The sequence below is a fragment of the Panulirus ornatus genome, chromosome 53 (genome assembly GCF_036320965.1).
Source record: "Panulirus ornatus isolate Po-2019 chromosome 53, ASM3632096v1, whole genome shotgun sequence".
Lineage (NCBI taxonomy): Eukaryota > Metazoa > Arthropoda > Malacostraca > Decapoda > Palinuridae > Panulirus > Panulirus ornatus.
This window is the reverse complement of record NC_092276.1, coordinates 3943953-3968936: the sequence shown is the minus strand read 5'-3', so window position 1 is coordinate 3968936 and position 24984 is coordinate 3943953. Positions and strand designations below refer to the sequence as shown.

The 24984-nt window shown below is 45.5% G+C and overlaps 1 protein-coding gene across 6 annotated transcripts in view; it reads right to left on the bottom strand.

Moving 5' to 3' along the window:
- The window catches only part of LOC139765190 (plexin-B-like), a 538550-nt gene that overhangs the window by 347871 nt on the left and 165695 nt on the right, over positions 1 to 24984 (bottom strand). For all 6 annotated transcript variants that reach the window (XM_071692470.1, XM_071692474.1, XM_071692472.1 and 3 more), the window contains exon 3: positions 9358 to 9534. In XM_071692470.1, the coding sequence (XP_071548571.1) occupies positions 9358 to 9534 (177 nt within the window). The remainder of the gene's footprint in view (positions 1 to 9357; positions 9535 to 24984) is intronic.

The window sequence follows — 24984 nt, the reverse complement described above, 5'->3', positions numbered from 1 at the left end:
AAAGCAGACAATAAGCACAATCACACACCAAACGCCATCGTCTACCATCAATCATTACTATCAGGCATCAGTCCCCCTCAATTCCCCATCTTCCCATTTCGGTCCATCATCCAACACTCTCATATCGCCTTCAATCTCCACACATCACCTCTACACCACTCGCATTACCATCCACCACAACCCTTACATCCAGCGAACACCAACACAACCCCGCTTCATCCACTTCCTCCCACCTCCAAGATCCTAATAACTACCACCATAAAAACCTAAGCCTCCAAACTCCAACACCATCGAAGCCCACACGTACCCCCAACAAACACCATCTCGTCACCTAACCTATCGCCAAACCCAACCTTCCAAACACAAACCCATTCCCAAACACCCGTCACCCCCGCCAAAACGGCCACCATCCACCCCGTAATACCACATTTCCATTCCTCAACGACCCCCAACTCTCGCCACACGCACATCTACCACATCACCAAAAACCATCACTAAAGTCCCCCCCCAGAGACCACCATCTCTCGTCACATGCACATCTACCACACCACCACCACCACCACCAACCATCACTGCCACTTACAACTCGGGCAACGTTCCCGTGACCTTCAACGTTCTAGGCATCAGTCGAAAATGTTTGGGGCCGCCAAGGCACGCTATTTCTCCCCTCTCCCCAACGGCCCACTCAAACCGACCCCCTGAAACGATCTTCTACAGGATATGACTTAAACCCTCATCGACTTTTCTTCCCCCTCCTTTTTTTTTTTCCTTCCAGTATAGCCATTCGCTCTTCTGTTCGTAAAGCTTATCTTTTATTTTCTTTTTTTCTCTTCCCGGGCGCTTTGCATAATATCATCATGGTTCTGTTCTCAAGATTCCGTCGTAAAACTTTAAGTGCCATCGGAGTGCAGTGAGCAAGGCTGCCATCATGGCGTGGAGGAGGAGAAAAGAGGAAAAGATAAAAGTTATGAGATAAAGGTAGGAAAATGAAGAAACGGATAAAGGAGGAAAAAAAGACTACGACAGAGAAAGGAAACAGACGACAAAACACAGAAAGAACACGGGAAACAGTAGAGTAAATCGGAAAGAATACAGGACACAGCAATGAACATTAAAAAAGGACAAAAGACGAAAAACGCAAAAGCATGATTCAGAGCAGACTCGCAAAAAAAAAAAAAATGCGACAAGAAAAAGATGCTAAGTGGCAGCGGGAGAGAGAGAGAGAGAGAGAGAGAGAGAGAGAGAGAGAGAGAGAGAGAGAGAGAGAGAGAGAGAGAGAGAGAAACAGCGAAATATCATGAACGGACTGAGCTTTTTAGGGAGGACAGGATAAAATGGTATTGGTAAACAAAGGAGGTACGAGCAGCACACTCGGGACATAAAACATTTTGCAAGCGAAAATAAACAAGGCAATTGTCAAGATAACTCGAGAAAAATAGAGACATATCAACTGACACTCAATTCTGACCGAAAAAATAAATAAACAAAATATCTCGAAAAGTCATACGAGCTTTTAAGGCAAATAAAGAAATGGTACTGGCAATTACGAGGGATGTGACGCGCCCACGAAGGAGCAGAGTAAGAACGAGAACCCAGGAGACAGGAGGGGGGAGGTGAACGAATGGGTGGGGATAATGGACAAGGGGAGAGAGAGAGAGAAAAAAAAAATCAAGATGTCAGACGCGCACGAACATGGGAAGACAGAAACACTGATAAATACAATGGAAAGAAAAAGGTTGATGTCGAGAGATGTGAGAGGAGAGAAAAGACTCATGAAAGTGAGGTCAGAGGTATGCTAAGACGACTTAACAGAGCGAGGTCAAAGATTGCTGAGGGAGTACGGAAGAGCACGATGCAGACTGACTCAGGACAATGAGCAAGGCTGCAATGAGGAGGGGACTTTTGAGTAGCTCTAACAAGTCAATAAGGATGGGTTATACTAGGGGAGAATGTGAATGACTATACCTCTGCAGTATGTCGATATGCGCCACTGTGAGGCTGAGGTCTGTCAAGAGAAACTGAGACACAGGGAGGGAGCGAGCGAGATTTTCAACTCAAGGAAAGCAAGATCACTTGAGAAGGATTTCGCTTACAGATCACACAGACAATGAAGAATACACAGATCACACAGACAATGAAGAATACAAAGTAAAAAGTTGTTACTCCGGGAACAGAAGCACACTAGTGAAATATTATTTACCGAACACACGGACAGTGGATGAATAAGAATGTAAATCACCTATACAAATAAAGCAAGAATATAAACGACTTAATTAACGCAGTCCCTCACGAAAACAGCGGCAATGGATGAGGAAATTATCACTCTCCATAAACCATGTCCACAGTGATAAACAAGCCATTACAACTGGAGAGAGGAGCACGGAGGGCCAAGACACCCACCCCGGGGAGGACGAGGACATACTCGAGAGAACATGGTTGAGGAGAGGGTCGGGGAAGGTCTGAGAGGTTGAGGGCGGTGCTGGGAGGATATGTGAATTACCTATAACTATAATCTATAACTATAACCTATAACTAATTCAGCATCAATTCTGTTACTAGGGACCTCACTGCATTGTGAATAAAGGGTTCCCCCTCCTTTTTTTTTCTCTTGAGAATAAGATCTTCGGACTGGCAGGACATGCCATGTCTGCAGCACAGGTGGAAGTGGTCGGCGGAGGAGCAGGGAGGCGGTGCTGCTCCCCGTCTGGGATGTTGGGGCGTGATAAACGATGAGACAAAAGGATCCGCGTCAGAGGAAGCGGTCAAGACGACAGCCTCACCGAGATGACAAATGAAATGAAATATAATTTGGGAAATCTAGGAAGACAAAAAAAAAAAAATAATAATAATTCTCTGATTCAGGACACAAATTTTGATTTTTGCTATAAAAATAAAAGTCTTGTGCACACCAACCACGTCCTACTGTCCGTGGCGTACCAGAAGGTCCAGAGTACACAAAAGATTCAGGAATGTTGCTCCTATAACCTAATCATATAACAAGTTACACGAAGCGTCAGATGTAAAAATAATGCTAAGGTTACTGCAAAGCAAGGCAAAGCATCCAACACAGATACTGGAAATTACAGAAAAAAAAAAAAAGTTTCAAAATCAATAACTGCAAATCAGAAGGTCATACCAGAGGCCACCACCACCGAAAAAGAGGGACGGATCAATTGATCCCACAGACTCTAAAATACGAAATGTTTTAAGATCCAGATGTTTAAAAAGAATCATCTTTGATACGTTGAGTAGCTGTCTAAAACGTATTAGCATAAAGGCTCTCGTTGGGATAATGCGATGGATAGGGAAGCTCAAACTCCTTGACCAACACCAGCATTAAACACACATCCGTTCGCTGACACTCGACACCTACGTCAAACATACGAGCAGGACTTAAGCAGGACTCTAACACTGAGATGATGATGCTATGGAAATCATAAGACTTCTCTGCGGACACAAGTGTGAAGTTACTGATACTAAACCACCAACAGATGTCGCAATATGCAAAGTGTGCAAGGAACCTTTTAAGCATAATCAGGAACACTAATACTGTTAAATGTTTAATTGACTAGTTCTAGGTCATAAGGTCATCTGATATGTCCTTCGAGGAGCTGAGTAACTCACTGAGAGTGATGAGCTTAAGGATATATTCTCCCTCCACCCAAGGCTTGAAGCTCCCTGGCAAAGTGATGTGTTTACTGTATTCATTGCATTGCACAACTCAATTAACTTAATGAACTTGACATTGTCTGTGTGTAACATTGCATACTGAGTGCCAACCACTCACCCCCACCCCTAAAGGGAGGGTGGACCATCAATCACTTAATAAATAACAGTAAGAAGAACAAAGAACAGAACAAGAACAGGCAGCATCACAGGCAATAACGGTACAATGTCCGTATCAAGACACTTCAACAGAACACACGAATCCAAAACTTCACACAGGAATGAAGCAAGGTAGTGGTGGTACCAGGTGGTCAATAATGAGTTCCATATACATGACATACCAACAACACATCATCATCATCATCATCATCATCATCACAGTAGAGGTCACAGCAGCACCAGTACTGGTGGCATGATCGGGAGGGAAGATGAGAGGAGGAGGTAAGGAGAATGGGGCCCCGGTGCTCCAGTCATCTGTGCCGACCACGTCCATAAACAAGACGCAACAAAAGGCCCGGACGCCCGGACACATTGGAGAGCCGGCACTGCAATCTGTGACCGGACCTCCCACCTTTACAACACGAGCCCCTCACCCCCCCCCCCTCCCCTCACAGTTAGAAAAAAAAGGTAAAGTATCATTAAATCAAGCGTTGCTATACGATAGTACAAAAACTGGTTCACGAAGCTGAAATAATTGCTCATTAAGCCGTTTTGTTTATAAAACACACTCCCTGTTGGGTCTTAAGCCAGCGCAGAGGGTGACCCTCAGAAATCCATCCCCCCCTCCCCCACAAACACACACACACACACACACACACACACACACACACACACACACACACACACACACACACACACACACACACACACACACACACAGACTAATCTCGTCCCAGCTTATCATGACTCGTGGGACGAGTTATGGCGTAATGCGGAACACTGCACAACCGTAGGCACTGTGCTCCAGGTCTCGTAAGCGCCACAAGCCAAGGATGTCTTTACATGCATCAATATCATTCACGCGAAAAACCCCCACCCCAGCCATCAACTACCTTAATCCGAATGATCATCTGCTTCTTTCAACTCATCACCAATCAACTCGGAAGACACACCTTCACCTGTAGTGTCTCCCAGCATCGTCCTTTATGCCACTTCATACACCCACACAGCCACCAGTACCTACACAGCGAAAACAACACACGACAAGAGTAATCTATGCTGACAAATCTCTCATCCCACAAACCACAGAGTTTAATCATCTCTCTCTCTCTCTCTCTCTCTCTCTCTCTCTCTCTCTCTCTCTCTCTCTCTCTCTCTCTCTCTCTCTCTCTCTCTCTCTCTGTTTTCCCAACTTGCCCTTAACACCTCCGAGACAAGAATGCAACCAGTCTGCCTACGAAGCCATATAAAGATGCGAGAGCTTTACTGATAAAGAGGTTCAAATCAAACAGCTATACACCCCCCTCTCACACACGTCTCTAAAGAGCAAGATAAAGCTGATGCACCAGCCAAACTTGCCCTAGATAAAAAGAAAGTTGCTGAATAGATCAGTGGGTTGCCATTCATACGTCTAAAAACTGGAATCCATATGGAGCTAACAGATGTATCTGAAGCAAGTGGACGAGTTCAAGCAGGCACTTCCAGATCCATTTTCGACCCACGTGTCTAGTAAAACACGTGGAATGGAGGAAGCAATACAACCAGTGGACTAGGAAATGTCATCACTATTGGATAAGTCAAGATGAAGGTTCTATTAGCGTTAACTCTATTTGGTGAGGTTTACCAGACGAACTATAGTTTGTGTTAAGAGATAAAGACACAGACTAGAATAACATGTCTTAGACTGAAGAAAAAAATCTAATGACAGGTCCAAACAAACCCTGCAAAGAAATGGCACATCACCATACTTTTAGAAAGGCAAATACAGCACCTTACTTTTAGTAAGGCAAATACAGCACCTTACTTTTAGTAAGGCAAATACAGCACCTTACTTTTAGTAAGGCACGTACAGCATCTTACTTTTAGAAAGGCAAATACAGCACCTTACTTTTAGTAAGGCAAATACAGCACCTTACTTTTAGTAAGGCAAATACAGCACCTTACTTTTAGTAAGGCAAATACAGCACCTTACTTTTAATAAGGTACATACAGCACCTTACTTTTTAAAAAAAAGGTACCTGTAATGATAGGAGACTGGTTCCACTTCCTGCATTTAGTTGATGAGTTTTCTACGTGGGAAAACCGTAAGCATACGCAATGAATCAACTTTGTAACAGTTTTTTTTTTTTTATATATAATCATCTGCCCAGTGGGGTCTGATCAGGACTCTCTCTGTGCACCTCTCTCATCTTACTTTACGCCACCGCTCACGGGATCAGGAATGATGGGGTGCACAATAAACCAGCCGCTGATATGGCGGCATATTCAAAATCGATGATCCACCCCTCCTTATCGGCTTTAACGACCTTTCCCTGCCTGAATAATTGGCTCCTGCATGAACGATCTTCCCAGAACCAAACTCCTCTCTGCCTGAACGTTCCTTACACCCATACCCCCCTAACCCCTCCCCATGTGGAAGTCCTCTTGAAGGAACCATCCTCCCTCTGCAGGAGTGAGTCCTCTTGATCTTGAAGGATCTGTAGGAGTTTTCTCGTGCTTGAAGGAATGTATCTCCCCCTATAAAGAAATCATCTAGTGATTGAAGGAATGAACCTCACCCTCTGAAGAAATCTCTTGTGCTTGAAGGATCTGTGGGAGTTCTCTCGTGCTTGAGGGAATGATCCTCTCCCTTTAGAAATCCTCCTGCAATTGAAGGAATGAATGATCGCCCCTCTGTAGTAATCCTCTCATGCTTGAAGGACTGATTCACCCTCTGTGTGAGTCCTCTCAGTGCTTGAAGGCATGATTCACCCTCTGCGTGAGTCCTCTCATGCCTGAAGGTTCCCCCCTGGATGCATGGACGACACACACTGCTTCAGCGACTGTCCCCCGTTAGATCAATAGGTCGCTGTTGGCACAATCTTCACGTACTTAATCACGTACTTTACGTTGATGGCACCTTTCTTTTGCCTGGACGACCCCCAACATTTCTCCCTTTTGGCCAACTCCTCCTACTCCTCAGCAGCAGCAGTTTGGACGTCTCCCAACAGCCGAAACTATGCTCTTAAAATACCCGAGACGTCCCTCTGTTCTGCTTGCATGGGTCCACCGCTTAAAGAAGCGTGTTCTTGCCCCCCCCCCCCTCTCTCTCTCTCTCTCTCTCTCTCTCTCTCTCTCTCTCTCTCTCTCTCTCTCTCTCTCTCTCTCTCTCTCTCCCACCAGCATCGCACTCCACTCCAACCGCAAGCCGCTATCAGCTGGTAAGCCCGGGCGACATGACGCGCCTTGTCGCAACTGGGAACGTAGCATCACCGGGCCGTCACCGCGCCACACTCGCCGGGAGGAGGTCTAACTATCTTGGCCCGGTCCGTGTTATCGCCGACCCGCATGTCCCTCACGTGTTTTATGGCTCTCCCCAGATAAAGTCCTCCCCGACCCTGGCCGACACTTTGCAAGGAATGGGGAGATAATGAGCCTCCGTTCATGGGGTCAGTGTGACGGCCTTCTACAACCTGTCAGCTGATGCAGAAGTACTTTCTACAAGGTCCTCTCTGATGATGACAAGCCTTCTTCCAGGTAATATCCATCCTACTCTTGTGACACGCGTATTGTAACACGTGAATTAGAATCCATACCTCGTTGTCCATACAGTCCACGTAAGATCCTATGAAGCCTGCAAGCACTGCGATTGCCTCAATCAGGAGAACACTTCTGCAATGGCCTTCTTTTTTCTTTTTTTTTTTACTATTTGTGCACGATGTAAGTCCCGGGGAGGTGGTAAATATGGAAGCGTTTTCTGAAAGCTTTTCTGGTATTCTGTTCGGATTGTCCTACTGGCCGAGTCGATGTGGTTCTGTAATAAAAGTTTCCACGTCGAGCGTCTCTCGGTAAAGGGCATATGCGGTTACTTCCCAATATGAATCCTTCTTTCGTCTCTCCCCACGCGTGCCTCCACCTAGCCCTAGACTTGCGCCCTCCACCCATGTCCTCACTGAAGTGGTGTTGTTTCTATGTACACCCAGAGAATTAATCTCTTCAAACTGAAGACTATAGAACCCCCGCGTGTTTCTCCCGTGTCTCCCAGTGTTGGGATCAAGAAAAGTTTCATTTGTCCATTCTGCTTTTCATTTCTTTTTTCTGGTTGGTTGATACTGGTTGGTTCGTGTTGATCATCCCAACGTCTGCAATCTCCTGGCACCATCCCCCCCCCCCCCCCCCCCCGGCCGCATGGTGGGCTAACCAACACAGGTTTTTGGCTGTATCTCTCCTGTAATGATGACTTGCACATTTCTGGGGAGAGGACAGGGGAGGGGGGGGGGGGGGTAGAAGAGCCGACACCTGTCCCCTCCCCCCGCAAACAGGCATTTGCTTATGCTAAACAGAATCCCGTATTTTCCCGCGCGCTGAAATCTCCAAAGTGGTCCCCCCCCCCCCAAACTCGCTCTACCGGACCTCCTAAAACAGACACATTCTCGATGCATAATATCAACATACTTTGGACTCCGAGGTAGTCCACTCCTTTTATTTCTCCGCTCTCTTCCTCTGTTCCATTTCTGTTCCTTCTGAGCTCTCTCTCTCTCTCTCTCTCTCTCTCTCTCTCTCTCTCTCTCTCTCTCTCTCTCTCTCTCTCTCTCTCTCTCTCCAATCCTAATGTGTCCTTTGTTTGTAATTCTCTCGTTTTCTCCTGTTCAGACCCTTTCCTCTCTCTCTCTCTCTCTCTCTCTCTCTCTCTCTCTCTCTCTCTCTCTCTCTCTCTCTCTCTCTCTCAGTGCACTAAAACTGCTTCGAACAAGTTTCTCCTTTCCTCACGTTCCACGCGAGTATAATACGTTATTCTCAACCTCATTACGTTAAACGACCTCGCTTGTAGATGTAGTCCAGTTATCAAACACAGGATATAATCATGATATAAAAATTCACCTTGAGGAGTCTGGGGCGTGGGTTGCCAAGTTTATGTCCGCAAAAGTATGGCTGCCGGCTGGATAATACACAAAGGAACATGTTTACGATAATAGCACTCTTAGCTGCTCCTATTATCAATACCTGCACGATGGTTATCTCATCTTTCCTTGATGTATGAAGCATGTAAAGCTAGACACGTCTCTCCATAAGTCGTCCTTGTATCTGGAACCTTATCTTTCACTCGCTCTTGCCAGGAATTCTTGTTTCATTACTTCCTCCGTCAATTAATAAAGAAACATAGACTTTTTTTTTTCTTTTTTCCTTTCATACTTGTTCGCCGTTTCCCGTGGTTTCGGTGCACTGCACCTGACGGCTACAGAATGGATGAGAGCGTATGAGGCCTTTCTTAGTCTGTTCCTAGCGCTGCCTCACTAACGCAGGAAACGGCGAAAAACATGATATATATACAGGGATAAAAACAGAGATGATACATACATAAAAAGTTAAAACACAAATATATCTACATTTACTTACGTGGACTTGGCTGACTTCCTGAGCGCTGCAATGGGGCCCTATTACAAGGGGATTACCTGGGGTGAAAAGGTTCAAGGTATACATACAGAGAGAGAGAGAGAGAGAGAGAGAGAGAGAGAGAGAGAGAGAGAGAGAGAGAGAGAGAAGCGACCATACCTTCTTGAGGGTGCCAGTTGTGGTGCCCATGAAGAGGACGGTGTGGTGGGCGGTGGTGGCGGCCTGCACGGCACTGAGGCTGGTGTTCCTGTACATGAGGGCGGCCCGCGCCTGCAGCGGAGACACGCCCGAGATCTTGAGGCCGACCTCGCAGAAGTTGTAGATGTTGCCCATCGTCTGCAACGAAGAAGGACACCCTTGATACACACCGTTGGATGAGAGGTACAATAGACAAACATGAGAGTTCCTGTGATGATGCAAATCATATAGGTTAGGAAGCGCGGTTAGGAGCGAGATGGAGCTGACCTGCAGGGGAGAGGAGATGGGAAAGGTGGAGGAGCACGGGAGAAGAGATAGGAAAGGTGGAGGAAGACGATAACAATGTAAAGCTAAATGTGAGGAGGGAGAGGAGTGAGGGAAGGAAGGACGAAGGAGATTACTAGCCATATAGAAGGGTACGGCCTTATCACAGAACTACCGGGATGAGGGGAACTACCAGTGAAGGGAGGTAAGAGAGCAGACTGCCTCTCAATGGTTGAGGAAGGGGAAAGGTGGATAACACCAGCCACAGAAAGGGGGAAGGAAGGGATCTACAATGCATGACGTAAATGGATCACGACCGAGTCCTTCGGAAACCCCACAGACCACAAAGAAAGACAACTCATCCATCACCACACATTGTGAACACTCGTGCGAGCATCACAGTTACTGTTCTTTCTAAAACCAACACACAACTTCCCCCCCCCTCCACCCCCTAGCACAACCCTAGCATACCGGGGGTATAAAAATAAAACACAAGACATAAATACCCAACAAACCACTAACACACACTTCGATAAATCTACACCATACATCTCTAACCTCTACAACTGTCTTGTGCCTCCTCCACTTTACCTTCTACTGCCAACTTGTCTTCCTCCACTGACCATTCTACATACAAAAAAAAAAAAAAAAATGTGTATATAGAGTATGAGGAAGATAAAATTAAAAACAAAGCTCCTTCTGCTTCAAGAATAACCCTAGGCTACGTTAAATACAAATGGTAAAGCATCAAAATCATCTACAAATGTAAATTACAAAAAAAAAAAATCGTTTATAAACCGCTTTAATTACGTCGATAAGGTTAATTTGCATTAAATAAAAAATTCATGCAATACTGCAGACGACAACCAAACTACTAACAACTGACCTCAATTTCAATGATGCATTATCTGGCATGGAAATTTAATATCCACGAGATTAATACTTCATTATCTGGCCTCAAAATCTTTTAAGCAACCCGATTCTAATTCTTACTCATCATCAGGCAACAAATTTCTTTAAAGACCAATTAAAGTCTTGTTACCTGACTCGGAATTAATTACCAATAACGTACCAATTCATCGTCCATTATTTGCCATCGGAATCAACGTGATAATAATATTTCAATTAATTATTCATTAACAAGCTTCAGCATCCTATTACCAATATTTCAATCGGGTGTTTCCTATCTGCCACAGTGGTAAACCTCATTAGAGCAATTAATGAGTCTCCGTGGCACACAAGGGCCACGCCATCACAGCAGTGCATGATGAGCCTTGTGTCGGTCATGCATCGCCACTCCGACCAAGTCTATCTACATTAGCCCCTCAGTACGGCCACGTAAACATGGCGGATAACAAGGACACACTCTGAGTAAGCAAATTACGATGGTTAGGTTATTTCAAGCTTCCGGCTGCGTCCTCTGCCCGGGTCATCTTAAAACGGTCAACGTAATTTCATCACCTTCGATCGAATAAACCTGAGGCATCACCTTCAGGTGTTGAAGATAATTCTATGAGACATGCATAACCTTTATTGCATGAATGTTTAAGAACTACTTATAACAGATGGCCAGCTAGCCTATGACGAGGTTATCTGCGAGTACACTGTGTCTTTCAGACCTAACGATCGTCTCCCATCTCAATGACCAGGTATAAAACAATGAGTACCCCTTCCAACAATGCCCCTTCCTTCCCAACACCAGTCCGTCATACTAGTGACCCCCAAACAAGCAGTTCGTGACTGAGCGCGGCCATTCTAATTAGCTAACGACCGCCATGACCTACGCCGACCGCCTGTTAACTGGAAAATGGTCATTACACTTAAAAGGCAGTAATGCGGAGAGTCAGGGCCCTGGCCAGCGTTTACCACACCCTGGCCATTATGGTAATGCCTTACAATATTCCTGGCTAATACCTACACCTCGCCCCCCACTACACACGTCACGACCACACATCTACACACCTCACCTCCTCCCATCGCCTAAGGGATCTTCCTCGTACCAGCATTCTTCTTAATCTTTCTTCTGTGAAGAGAGTTCTATAGGTTTTTACTCAAATAACAAACTTCTTGGCTTGGTTTTCCGCGTGTATGATTAACCTCGGGTTGGGACAAAGCTCTCCTTCTTTTCCTCAGCCCACGCATGAAATACAAAAGGCTGGGTCATCTGGCTCGACTGAGGTTTGAACCCACCACGCTCAGACACACTGAAGGGTGAGGCAATGAAGCTCTCGTTATCACTAGAAATTAATGGACCTCGGATACTTTGAAATAACCTATTCTCGTCGCACTTCGATATCCGAGCTCCTCAGTTCATCTCATGTACGTATATATCCGCCTGTATCAAGGGTCAACGGGAAAAGGATTTGAGTTTCTTAAAGCAGACTGTTGGCTTCATTTCCATGTTTTTCGTGCAAGTCTATGTTTTAAAAAAAAATAACACCGAAAACTTTTTTAAAGGACTAACTTATAATCTGCGAGCAAAGATATTTCTGCATAATAAATTACAAGCCGCATTAAACTGCTCTAGACAAGTCACGCGGCCCTGGATAAGTATTTACAATGTGTACCAGACCAGCAGGGCTGTGTGGTGGGTACGTGGGCCTGCAAGCCAGACACTTGGTCGACCAACGACCAACTTGGACTTAGCCCCCCCGAGCTGTAAGGGTAGAAGACCTCCGAAGTCAAGACAAGGTTAAATCGAGTCCTGCCAAAGAGAAAAGCTCACATTTTCCTTATCATTGATTCATCTTTATATTCATCTGCAGCTTTAGAAAACCAGTATGTGGAGTAACCATCATCAATGTACAGTGTGGCTGAGGAGTAGTGTATGTTCATGGCACGATAGGTATACACTTGAAGGCTCTGTGACCTCAAGGTCCACCACAGTGTCCTGAGTGGTTAGCGTCCCCTCTAGTCCGTAACGCCCATACGGTCACGATTATCCCTTCGGTATATAGTGTGTCCTGAGAATCGAAACACCAGCGAGGCCGTAACGTCTCTGGAGATCATCATGTCCAAAGACCCTCAATGTTCTTAAGTCACGACGACGTCTCCACGGCCGCAATATTCCCAGAGTGGCACGAGTCCTCCCGGGCCGCGGGGCGACACACCGAAGCCGTTGCACAGCGCTTTCGAGACCATAATGATATTGAGGCCGCTGCCGTCTCCGAGGTTACAAAAAAAAAAAAAAAAAAAGTCCCTCGGGCCAGAGCATTCCCGAAATCGCGCGTCCTTGAAGACGCAATGCCCCCGATGCCGTAAGCCCTCCCAGACCTGAGAGATTCCCGAGGAAGAGCCGTTCCTGAGATCGTTGTGATCTCAAAAGCCGAAGCGGTAACGTCCTCAAGCAGTAGCATCTTCGAAGGTCCATGACACAACAGAATACACCGTCTCTCTCTCTCTCTCTCTCTCTCTCTCTCTCTCTCTCTCTCTCTCTCTCTCTCTTGGGGGGGGTCTTAACCTCCTAGAAGCTAGAGCGTGTGCCTAAGGCCGCGGTGTCCCCCTGAGTCTTAAGCGTTCCCTGAGCTCAACACACTGACCAAGACGGAATGCAAGAGGAGAGTGTGAAGGGCGACCCGACACGGGACCAAGTCTACTCTTTACCCAGTAAATATTGGCTTTCCTCCTTCAATGTTCAATCCAGTGGGCAGCCTCCCTCATCCTCCTCCCCTGCATATTCCCCACTGCTTGCAACTCGTTCCCAGCTAATAATCCCCAGTTCCATTCCACCTTGATTATGAGGATGTTCTTTAACTGACCCTGAAATTAAAGGAGTTTTCAAATACAAGATGTATGGCTAAGCTCCTCTACAGCGTTAACAAATCCTCTCTGGAAGTCCAACATAAATGGCAATTGGGGCTCTTTTACTATGACATTAATTCTTAAAACTGTTCACGATTTTTATTTTTTGTCCCGAGCTGTCTGTGTGCTGCATCTGAAGGAAGCGTGTTGGACATGAAACTTTTTTTCCCCCAGGTGGAGATATTTACCTTTGTACTTGGAAATGTTTTATTTGCCATTTTTGTTTACTTACTCATTCTTAGCTGCGTCAAGTCTTTTTTTTTTTTTTTTGTCCTGCCAGCGCCAGGCCGGCCCGGGAGGATCAAACAAGTGATGCGTGTCGGCAGGACGGAACTACTACTTCGCGGGAAGAAGAAAAGGAAAACGAGGAGGAGGAGGAGGAGGAGGAGGAGGAGGAGGAGGATGGGCCAAACATGGGTGCCTCATTCAGTCACTCACTGACGACATGGAAGTGTAAACAACCACCCTGACGTTATCAAATCAAAATGAGATGACTGTACGATAACAAGATCCGTCCGTCGTGCAGCGTTAGTCTTTTAAGATGACGCCAAAGCACTAGCCCCAGCCGAGGTTTATTCATCTGTGGTCCGTGAGGAGGTGATGGTGTCAGTCGAGAAATATTACACTGAGATGATGGTAAAGCAGTAAAATAAGTCCGCGGCAAAGCACTCGGGTATCCTAGCTCATGAATGGCCAGGTTTTGGATGTGTGTGTGTGTGTGTGTGTGTGTGTGTGTGTGTGTGTGTGTGTGTGTGCGAGTGGCGTGAACCCAGTCCTCAGCTAACAACGACAGCTTCAGATGCTACAGAATCTGACGGGTGCAAGAAAGACCCACGTGCCTGCAAGTTTCATCTATTTTCAATAAAGATGAAAGTAGTTTCACAACACGTACTCCAAAGAAAAAAAAAAAAAAAAACATACCGAAAAATTTAGTTTTGCTTATGTAAAATTTACTGTAAACGTAAACACTACAAAAAACAAAAAACAAAGTATACCATCTAGTACAAATCAGTTTCCATGAAAAGGAACCGTCATTTACACCGGCTTTAATTAAACACGGCCGGAAAGTAACTGTTGCCATTCACATGGAAATATATAAAAAGTAATCAGCAGGAAACGTTTATGACACTGCAAACATATAACCATTAAACGAACAGTCCGGCAATATCTGGTCACACGTGGTAACACATGGTATAAACTTTCACACCACCAACGTTATCTCCCATCTATGCATTATTTCTGGGGTTATAGTTAATGCGAAAAATCAAATAAAGTGAATTACGGACCTAACTAGCCATGGGTCTTACTACACACTTTTATAATTAATGGGAATACTTTTGATAGGTGTATAAGTAACTAAATTATAAGCCTTGAATGCACTACCACAAGCATAAGTGACGGAATGTCATACCATATACAAGCCTACTTAAACGAGTTAACCTATAATTTATGTCCGTTTTCTACAGCCTAAAGACAGACGTAAAAAGATGGGCCCTTTCTTAGGATACAAAGAAAACGAAATATCGAAAATACCACAGTACACTCCAGTAAAGCAACTCAACTCAGAAACCAGACGCAAATCTCTGCACAGCCCTGTTTTCCAATACCAAGTGGAATCCTGTAATGTATATTTAACCATCCTCCCCATCTCTCCCCTCAGAGTACACAAGGATTCTCATATTCCCCCTCCCTCTCGTCCCCTCTGCTATCTTGCTCCAGTTTAACCGAGGTTCCCATGAGATTCAGGGGTCGGGGTGGGGCAGGCCTAAACAACTGGGGGAAGTACAGCTCCTCCAGAGGCACTCCCCTAGACGTGTTCTGCATGAGGTGATCCGTTGGCCACGCCCAAGAGGAGATGCCTGCGTTGACACATCTAACCTTTTAACACAAAAAGAGCAAGTCGTCAGCTCTGGCCTCACTCTATGCTGCTGGAATATGGGCTGTTGGGCAATCTGTTGAGGGTATGCCCTAAATTCATTCCGGTGGGGTTAAGACGTCAAGCGAGGTCACATGCCGTGACCTACCATCACTTTAGGTCGCTGTCAGTTTAAGGTAACACTGCGAAACGACACTACGAGAGCTATAGACGCAAGAAGTCTTTAAACGACACCTTAATATCATCCTTTTTTTCATCACGTCCCATCCCACAGTGAGCAAAAAAAATAAATTTCTTCTGGGTTGAGGGGAAACATCAACAATGGAGCACTCCCTCCTCCTTGCGAGATCCCCCCCGTAAGTGGCAGCCATATTTATCTTCTAAATACTCACAAATCCAACTCTTTCAACCTCCTAATCCCGCTGGAGATCCCTCAAGATCCCCTGATAAGGAAGGCTTGAGGGAATCCCCACGCGATGGATCACGAACTAGCCATGCAGTACCAACCATCGACCGCCATCGTCTCTCCCACCCACAGCCCATTACCGTCCAGAGACCAATACACAAGCAACCCAATCCCTCTACGGCCTCCATACTCTGGCGTTCCCACTTACTCAAGACTCACCACTCCTTCTGGTTGTTGTGCCCGCGTTTATAGTATTCTCGTTATCATTCGTATCATCAGTAATGGAACTGATGACTTCCAAGCATTCATGCTCTCAACACCTAACCATCAGTCTGCTCTCACGGTACGTTCCTCCGCCGATGTCGCATCCTCGAGCACAACACTGGATTGAGGTGTCGTAAGTCATGTACTACATCCATCTCCGACAATTCGTTCACATAATACACTACGGCTACGTCGGGGGGAACGGTACCTACCCGGGAGCAGGAATGGACTGGTGCTTCCGCGTTCACCTGATGTATGTGGGATCAAGGCGCAGTCCTGCCAGCTGTGAAACGTGTTGCTGCCCTAATGTTGACATACCTGGTGATCCGAGGAGCAGGTACTGTCTCTGCCAACAACCAGACACCGCCTCAATAAATGCCAGATTCGGGGAACAGGTGCCGTCTTGGCCAAACACCCCTCTCAAAACCCAGACACCACGGCCATATATGCTAAAACAATCTAATTTAATTCAGGGCGGCAGGACGTGCTCTATATACGCTCCTCTCCCGAAGGCGTTATCCCCAATATATCTTACACGAACGTAAGATGATAAAAGATAAAATCCCTTACAAAAAGAGGAAATAAGTGAAGCCATGAACAGAGAAATTCTTCCACATGAATCAGTCACGTAAGCGACCTCTCCCATCACAAAAATGCATCGGTAAAACTGTGCAGAAAAGAGATTGTGAAAAAATATATACATACGACCAAGTGAGAGAAATTAATAAGTATCAAATCAAGGGGGGGAACCACGGAGCACAAGAGGCGATCCATTAAACACCTGACCAAACATCGACCTCGCCACCAGCTGGCCAACACTACTACTACAGACGACGACCTCCCTCTCCCCAGACGAGGCACTGGGGGGGAAAAAATGACACCCATTGCTAAATCCAACCTGGATAAAGTGAGGTGCCCGGGTTAAATGTCCCCTAATCCACAGAAGAGCCAAAATAATCCAGAGTAATCCCACGCGTGCCCCTCCGTAACTGAGACTGATCCCGTGCTGGGACAGTGGTATAACAACGGGATGGTAGGTGATGGTGACAATGGTGATGAGGAAGGAAGTGGCTTCGGCGGCGATGGTGGTGATGATGATGGTTGTGGTGACAGAAGCATTACAGGTGGATGCGAGGGAGTGGTATGATGATGATAATGGATCTCTGATGATGTGTAGTAGTGGTAGTGGTGTTGGTGAGGATAATGATGATGATGATGATGATGATGATGATGATGATGATGATGATGATCAGGAGGTGGTGATGGTGATAACGGTGATGTGTACAGTGACTGCGTAATGGCAGTAACAACGGTGGGGGGGATAGTGGTGTTCTACCTTATGTTCCGGGGGAGGGGAGTGTCTACCCTCTACCCCAGTACGCGAGCAGAGCTCTCTGAGGACCTGGTCTACCTGGCTACGTCATGGGTCATGCTGTTTCCTGTACACCCTGTACAACTTGCTTTGATCTGATACATCTCTTTTGGAAGACATCCAAGCTTCATTTGTATAAGTCTATGGGATCTTCCCATGATGTTCCTTGTATATGACAGTATAATTTCCTACAGAATCTCTGACCAGTGGATATAATCTGTACAGTATATCCACAGTGTCTTCCTAACAAGGGACACTTCGTCTGCAGGTTCGGGGTTTTATTTTCAAGTAGCTCCCGATTGTATAACATGACGCATCTCTCGTGTCTACATTTCTAAGTCTCTTAGCCTGTGCCAGTAATTTACATGTTGTACATAAGTGTTACGAGGCGTCTGGTCATCTTGGTGGCGGTGAGGGGGGGTAGTTTTCTGTGGTAGAAGTGTTATTGCGCAAAGAAGAGATATTAGTGATGCTGCTGGTGGCAAAGGAAGAAAAAGTGATGTTGTTGGCACAGGTGGTAGTGTTGTTGGCATGGGAAGGATTGGTAGTGGTGGTCCTGGTGGTAGATGTAGTGTTGGTAGAGGTTAGTTATGATGACGGTAGTGGTGGTAGAGAGAGCGATGGTTGTGGTGCTGGTGATAGTGGCGGCTCTAGTGTCGGTGGCAGAGGTAGTGGTGGTGTCGGTGGCACAGGAGTCAGTGGTGCCGCCAGAAGTGCTGCCGGTAAAGGTGGCAGAAGGAAAGGGAAGAAGCGAAATAAAAGGACGACGGAAGGAGCGGTAGTTGTGATGCAGCTGAATGGCCGTAGTAGTAGTAGTAGTAGTAGTAGTAGTAGTAGTAGTAGTAGTAGTAGTAGTAGTAGTGGTGGTGGTGGTGGTGGTAGTAGTTGTAGTAGTAGTAGTAGTAGTAGTAGTAGTAATGGTAGTAGTAGAAGGTGAGGACTGGTAGTCATGGTCGTACCAACGACGTCAATGGGAAATTTAACGACGCAGGTACAAACGATAATTTTTTTTCTTTTTAGAAAACTAAACATCAGTTTCCTACACCCAGCCAGCAACGGATGATGAGGGACAAGAAGGCACGCCTTCCAGGAGGGCGATTAATAACCACTACTTAATGCCTACCTTCAAGGGCCATCCATTTTGCTTGCTACCTCCCCCACAACCCTCTCCCTCCACCCTTCAACCCCCGACAAAAATGCACACATATATTCAAGCCGCGAATTTTGCGCGGGCAAAATTTCCGGGGCGCAGTGTGGCGAGTTTTGCTGGCTTGTTGTCATTAGGGTCCCGTGGACGGCATAACTTGGCAGCGAGCGAGCCCAGATGCAATGGTTATCTCAGACCCCGCCACTGTCGTTGCTGCCGAGGCTCTTCCAGCAATGGCCGATAAAAGTTATCATACCACTTGGGCTTTCTCCCGAGAATAATCTTTGCGCCTACGCTAGGAATTATGCATATGCAACTCCCAATTGAAGAAATATGCATACGTTTCGAGCTACAAAATTATACAAATGCAACTTCCAATTAAAGATTAATACGTGCGTATACGTACAACGTTCGTTTCTTGGTGTAGAATACTTTTGTTTTATTCACAGTAATCCGCAGGATTACCGAGCTGAATGTATAAGTGAAAGTAACTTATGCAGAACATAAAAAACGAAGTCAATGTTTCTAATCTTCATTCCGCTAGAAATTTCAAGCTTGGGATTTTCACCAGAGAACATATGTGTAAGTAGAATATGCATTTTTATGTTTAGAATATTCCCTAAACAGCTAGAGGACAGGTGCACGTGGGTGTGCCTCACAGATCCTCTCCACTTTTAAAAGAAAACTTCAAATGTTACACCAATGCAATGCATCATAGGAGCACAAATTAGCATTTCCAAAAGCTTTTGCGACTATAACAATACACAGAGAGTGACCAAATTGTTCACGTAAGCAGTGCTTCACTCTTCTTATGCTGGTGTGTATTACGTATGCGTGGTTCTTTTTACAATATTAAAAAAAAAAAAAAAGAATATTCAAAATTGTTCTTGGATGCAAAACCCTGAATTTAAGATTAGGACACTGGCATGAATGAATACCTTGAAACAAGTCTAGATTATTTCATAAAGTCAAACCAGGCAAGAAGAAAAATGTATGTCTGACCCTCTCCTCAGCAAATCATATCTCGAAGTCTGTAAATGACGTGGAGATCTCAACCTTCTGAGCCGTACACAGCCTAGTATCACTGAGCTGTACCCTCACCCAAGTGCACGTAGTCATTCCCTAAGCAACGTGGAGGTGAAAGACGGCTACGATTCCCGTCGTCTAAGACAACCAAAATGTACTCGGTCTGTGCAACATAGGTACCGACAGCGAGAGGGGTCACCACCCTTCGGCGAGCTGTGTCATCGACAGAAGATGGAGAGGAGTCGTTGGCAAAAGTGTAAATTCTCTTGCAACTGTTTATCCCGAACGAGGATAAACTTACCTGCTGCAATAATTATGGTCTTACGGGCGGTATAGTGGAGCTCTCTCGGTCGTTGCCAAACGCGAGGTGCTCTGGCCAAACCATGTTAGCAGTACTGCCTGTAATCACCCTTATCGCCTGTAAAGAGAGCGATTTCGTTAATTTTACGGGGAAGTCACGGCATACCATGACCAGTGTGGAGCCCAGGAGAGCCATAAACAGGATCGACTCTACTAGCTAAGTCAGCGTTGAGCAAGAAAGGGGAAGACCAAGTCACGTCGCGTAATGCGGACGATGTGATTTAGTGGTAGGAAGCAGTTTAGCCCGGTGTGCCTAAGGCGAGAATCATGTTCCTCCGAACTAGTATTAAAAAAAAACCACAGTCAGCAAAAACGATTAGTGCCTCGGCCTAAGAAAAAACTGTAAACAACATCCTAAGACTCTAGTAAGCCGATCAAAACACAACGGGATTTCGTAGGGTTCAGGAAATCCGCATGTTCGGGCGAGTGATTCAACTCAAACCTCGTACCACGAACTGAGAAGCGAAGACAAGGATACAATTCAACGTCTGATGAATATCCACCAGGACTCCACGAGGCTACTGACTCCCAAGTACCGTTCCGATTACTGGAACGAGAGAACGAATGGATGTGCTCCACTGTGATGGATCTTCGACCCTGAGCTGAGAATCCAGCTAGCTAAGTGTAGGTCGCCATCCACCAAGGTTTACAAAAGCTAACCGAAAGGAAACTAAAGTTAAGGACAGCTAAACGGACGGAGGAGCTAATGAACAGGACGTGCGCAAGGACTGGGCGAGGCACAACACAGCAGGAACAAAAAAGAAGCAAATACGATTTCCTAATGTTGTAAAGAATCCTTTCTTAACAACGCCAATTCCAGGAATCTTACCCCGTAAACTCCCGATGTTTTCCGTTTAATCCAAGTATGAGATACTACACCTGTCGAGACCACGCCCAACCGATAAGCAAAACACTGCAGAAATATGACTTTTCGACATGAAAGCCTCCACCACAATACTGCAGAAGATTATGATTAACGAGGCAACATTTCGATCTAAGGAATTTATGAGGTAGACGTTCCGACCCACGGGCTGGTCTCCCAGCCAACAAGGCAGGAGAACCCCTTCCGCCCTGGCTATTACCACACAACTTACACCGCAATAATTACCCCGGGAATCCCATAAAATGAAGACGAGGGTATGAGTGCATGGCAGAGGCGTCCGCCCCGGGACTGGCGCGTCTGCTGGCCCAACCCAAAAACACCAACAGCTAAACGCTTAAACCTTTTTTAAAGCCGTTCCGTTTGCGCAAGCGTTCCTGGAGGCTCGCACTCGCACTTGGAGGCATAAGTGTCTTTCACAGCTGGAGTCCTTCATGTATTAAGTCTCCCGATGAACCTCACAGACATTCTCCTTCCTCCACAGCTCCCTAAAACCTTTCCTTGCTACCGGAAAGAGTCTTAATGGCCACCTCCCTCACCCCAACTCGGTCCTAGTCCCGCAGTTCCCCCAAGCCCATCACCCCTGACTCTATTAGTCCAAGTCCCGATCCTCAGTCTCCCGACTTCGACCCTGAAATCTGCTGAAGTCACACCTCCCCGGGATCTTCCATATCCTTTATAGCCTCCAGAGCCTGCTAACCCCACCACCACTTGCTGGCTGGACAAGGACGGACACCCAGGGGAATGACAACATTAACATGCACATCAACCCGTCGCAAAAATTGAGCCATTAACAACTTTACAGAAAAAAAATTTCCTGATGACCCGTTTGAATACCGATAGAAAACCGTTCATCTATTTTTTCCTTCCCTCCATTTTTTCTTTTTCTTTTTTTTCATAACTTTCCATAATGGGGGGGGGGGGGGGGGGAAGACCCATAATAAAATACTCCCCTGGCGATGGTCCAGCAGACAGCGGCCGCCGTGGCCTGGGAGGTCCCCGGCATGGTTCCTCTTTATGAGGTGCGTCAGAAAACAAAGAGGAAGGATAGTGTTACCCAGCGGAATTAATCAAGCAAAAAAACACAGACACACACACAGACACACACACACACACATACACGGCGGGCATCTGCATAAGCTGTCTAGCGGCCCAGCAGGTAAACTTGTAGCGCGCGGCACCACACCACCACAGCGGCAGCCGGGGCCATCAACAAGGCCCCAGGTGTTCAAGCAACGCGTCACATCATAAACAACAACCTGGGGTGATACGATAAAAAAAAAATGCATGGATTATGGTGTATATCCATCCCCGCCTTCCCCCCACCCGCTCAAGCACGCCAGCTACGATATACCAGTTCCTCCTCCGGAAACGCAAGTGACTAAGGGAGGGCAGTGTTGACCTTGTGACCCTACGGTGACCTCTGGTCGTCGCCCCAAGCATCTGGAGGCTGTGGGATAGGAAACGCATTAGCGAGGACTTTGGAAAGACAATAAAGAAATGCGTTTGGGAGGACAGTTGGAATACAACCAAGAAACGGATAATGCGAAGACGTTTGGAATACAAAAAATACTCTATCGAGAACTTGAAATACAACGAAGTACAATAGGAAGGCTGTTCGAAATATGATACAGAAATACATCAGCAAATATAAGATAATGAAAAATATTACCAAAAATTTTTGAAATACAACAAACAAATTATTGAGGACGTCTGAAATATCATAACTACTCTACCAAGGTCACTGCAATACAGCAAAGAAATACAATATGAAGGACGTTTGAAACACAAGAACAAATTAATGAAAACACTGAATAATAAATGTAAAATCCAGCACGAGCCAGCAAGACTAACAATACAGAACAAACATATAATAAATGTTCAGTCCAGCAGCAGAACTTTGAATTCGTGGGTGTTTGCAAAAGGTGTAAAAGCTTCCAAATACAGTAAGGGGAAGGTTATGGCCTATACAAAAGGTGTAAAAATTTTACAGGAAAGGAAAAAAAAAAAAGGAAGACTTTCAAAACGTGGTGGATTCGTCTTAAAAATTTAGGAGAAAGGATGTTTATGGGAGAGTAAGGAGGGATGCACAACAAAGGAGGACTGGTCTTCAAAGACGACTCAGCCAGCATGAGGACACACCGCGAGTGGAATGTCACCTTTCGCAAGGCTGTGTCACTGAGAGTACAGTCTCGCCATAGAACTTCTGACTCCAAAGGAGTTCATACTTCCTCTGCTCGGGGATGTAGCACAGCCTTGAGGCTGCAGAGGGTCTCTAGCAAGAAAAACCATCCTGGGTAACACCAGGATACTTAAGTTACCAAAATCAAGTTACCTATCGTTACTTGTTTCTTCTCCCTCCGTACATTGAGGTGAACACGTTCCCATACCCTGGCCTCCAGAGTTGTCTCCTAACCAACGCAGCTTAGCCTGCGAGCCAAGCTTTACATGGTGAGGGCCTGCTCTACCGGGACACGTTTTTAGCTACAAGTCTCCGCTGAGGAAGAAGTATAGACCCGGTGTGTCATCCTACGTGACTCTGATAATTCTTTATGTCATGGCACCTTGGGTAACACCAACCGGAGGCCTGTACGCGCAACACTGAGCATCGGGCCCAAGAGCTTTGTTGTGGGTATTGTTCGATTGGATTAGCGACGCAGCGCCATTCCCAAGGCCGCCACCCTCCGCCCACCCTCCGCCCACCCTCCTCCCCTCGACATAGCCTAAACGTATTCTCTCCCACGTGAATTGCTTCGTTTTTTGTTGACGTTTATGAAACGATGTAGTCCTAGCATTACGAGAGCGGTAGCAAAAATGACGATACCACTGCTCTTCAACTGGCAGGAAGTAAAACTAAGGTACAAGCAAGGTAGTAGTACTTCAACTGCATGTATTTATTAGAAAGGGTAAGGGTTGGGTAAGGTCCTCCAACTGGCTGGAAGAAAGGGGAAGGAATTCCTATGGTCCTCCAACTGACTGGAAGGAAAGGTAAGGGGTAGGTAAGATCATCCGACTGACTGCAAGGAAATGGTAATAAATGCATAAAGTCCTTCAACTGCCTATAAGGAAAGGTATGATACCTTCCTCTGGGACGTTAAATAGGACCATCCGATGCACTGTGCAAAGATATGGTCGGCATCAACACCAGAATGGATGAACACCAGAAATATCTTCTAAGTAAACCACCAGACAAAATGTGAAGTCAAAAGCAATTCACTTAGGCCAAAAAAAAAAAAATGCAAAAATATATATAATAAAACTGTGAGTTTACAGATGATCGAATTGGTACAATTTTCGACGTCAACAAGAGTACAGTGCTATGTTTTTGAGGGCATAACACGTCACTATGGTGCATTCATCACCCAGAGATATTCGACGTAGAAAACAATATTCGTCGGGTCAAGTGCATTTCTGTGACTTAATTCAACTTAATATTCACAAAGAGTTCTCACAATAAGTCACTATCATATATACATATATATATATATATATATATATATATATATATATATATATATATATATATATATATATATAGTCATGAAATAATCAAATCATTGAAGCAACACTAGCAATCTTGAGCATGCACTAGAGAGGACTTCAAACCCGTTAAACTCTTTCTGATTCTGTCAGTCAACCAGATATAAAGTCTGTCTATGTTGCTACTATACACACACACACACACACACACACACACACACACACACACACACACACACACACACACACGACAAGGTCCAACGGTTCCGTGCGTGTGTCCTCCTCACAGTAGCCTTGCATCAGCTGCCTCAATGACTAAGATATTTTCTTTTTACCTTCTGTAAATAAACCAGCACAACCTCTGTAAATATCCAGTTATTACAATATTCTGATTCACTCGTAAATGTCTGAATACGTTTACAGTGTGTATTAAACAAGCTACGTTTATTAATTCTCTTTTTTTCCTCAGTCCACAACGGCACGTTTAGAATACAGATTCGCTTCTTTGTATTAACATAATGAGCTCTGACGAGGGCGACTGACATTTTTTTAATTGCAAAATTTGACTAATTACTTACACGTATCTCCTCTGAATCGTAATTGTATGGAAACCAGCGCTTCTAAATATGAAGAAGGGGCTGGTGCTATCTTTTGGTTACATCTGGTACACGATCAAATGGCATAATGAACGACAAAGACAAGGAAAAGATTC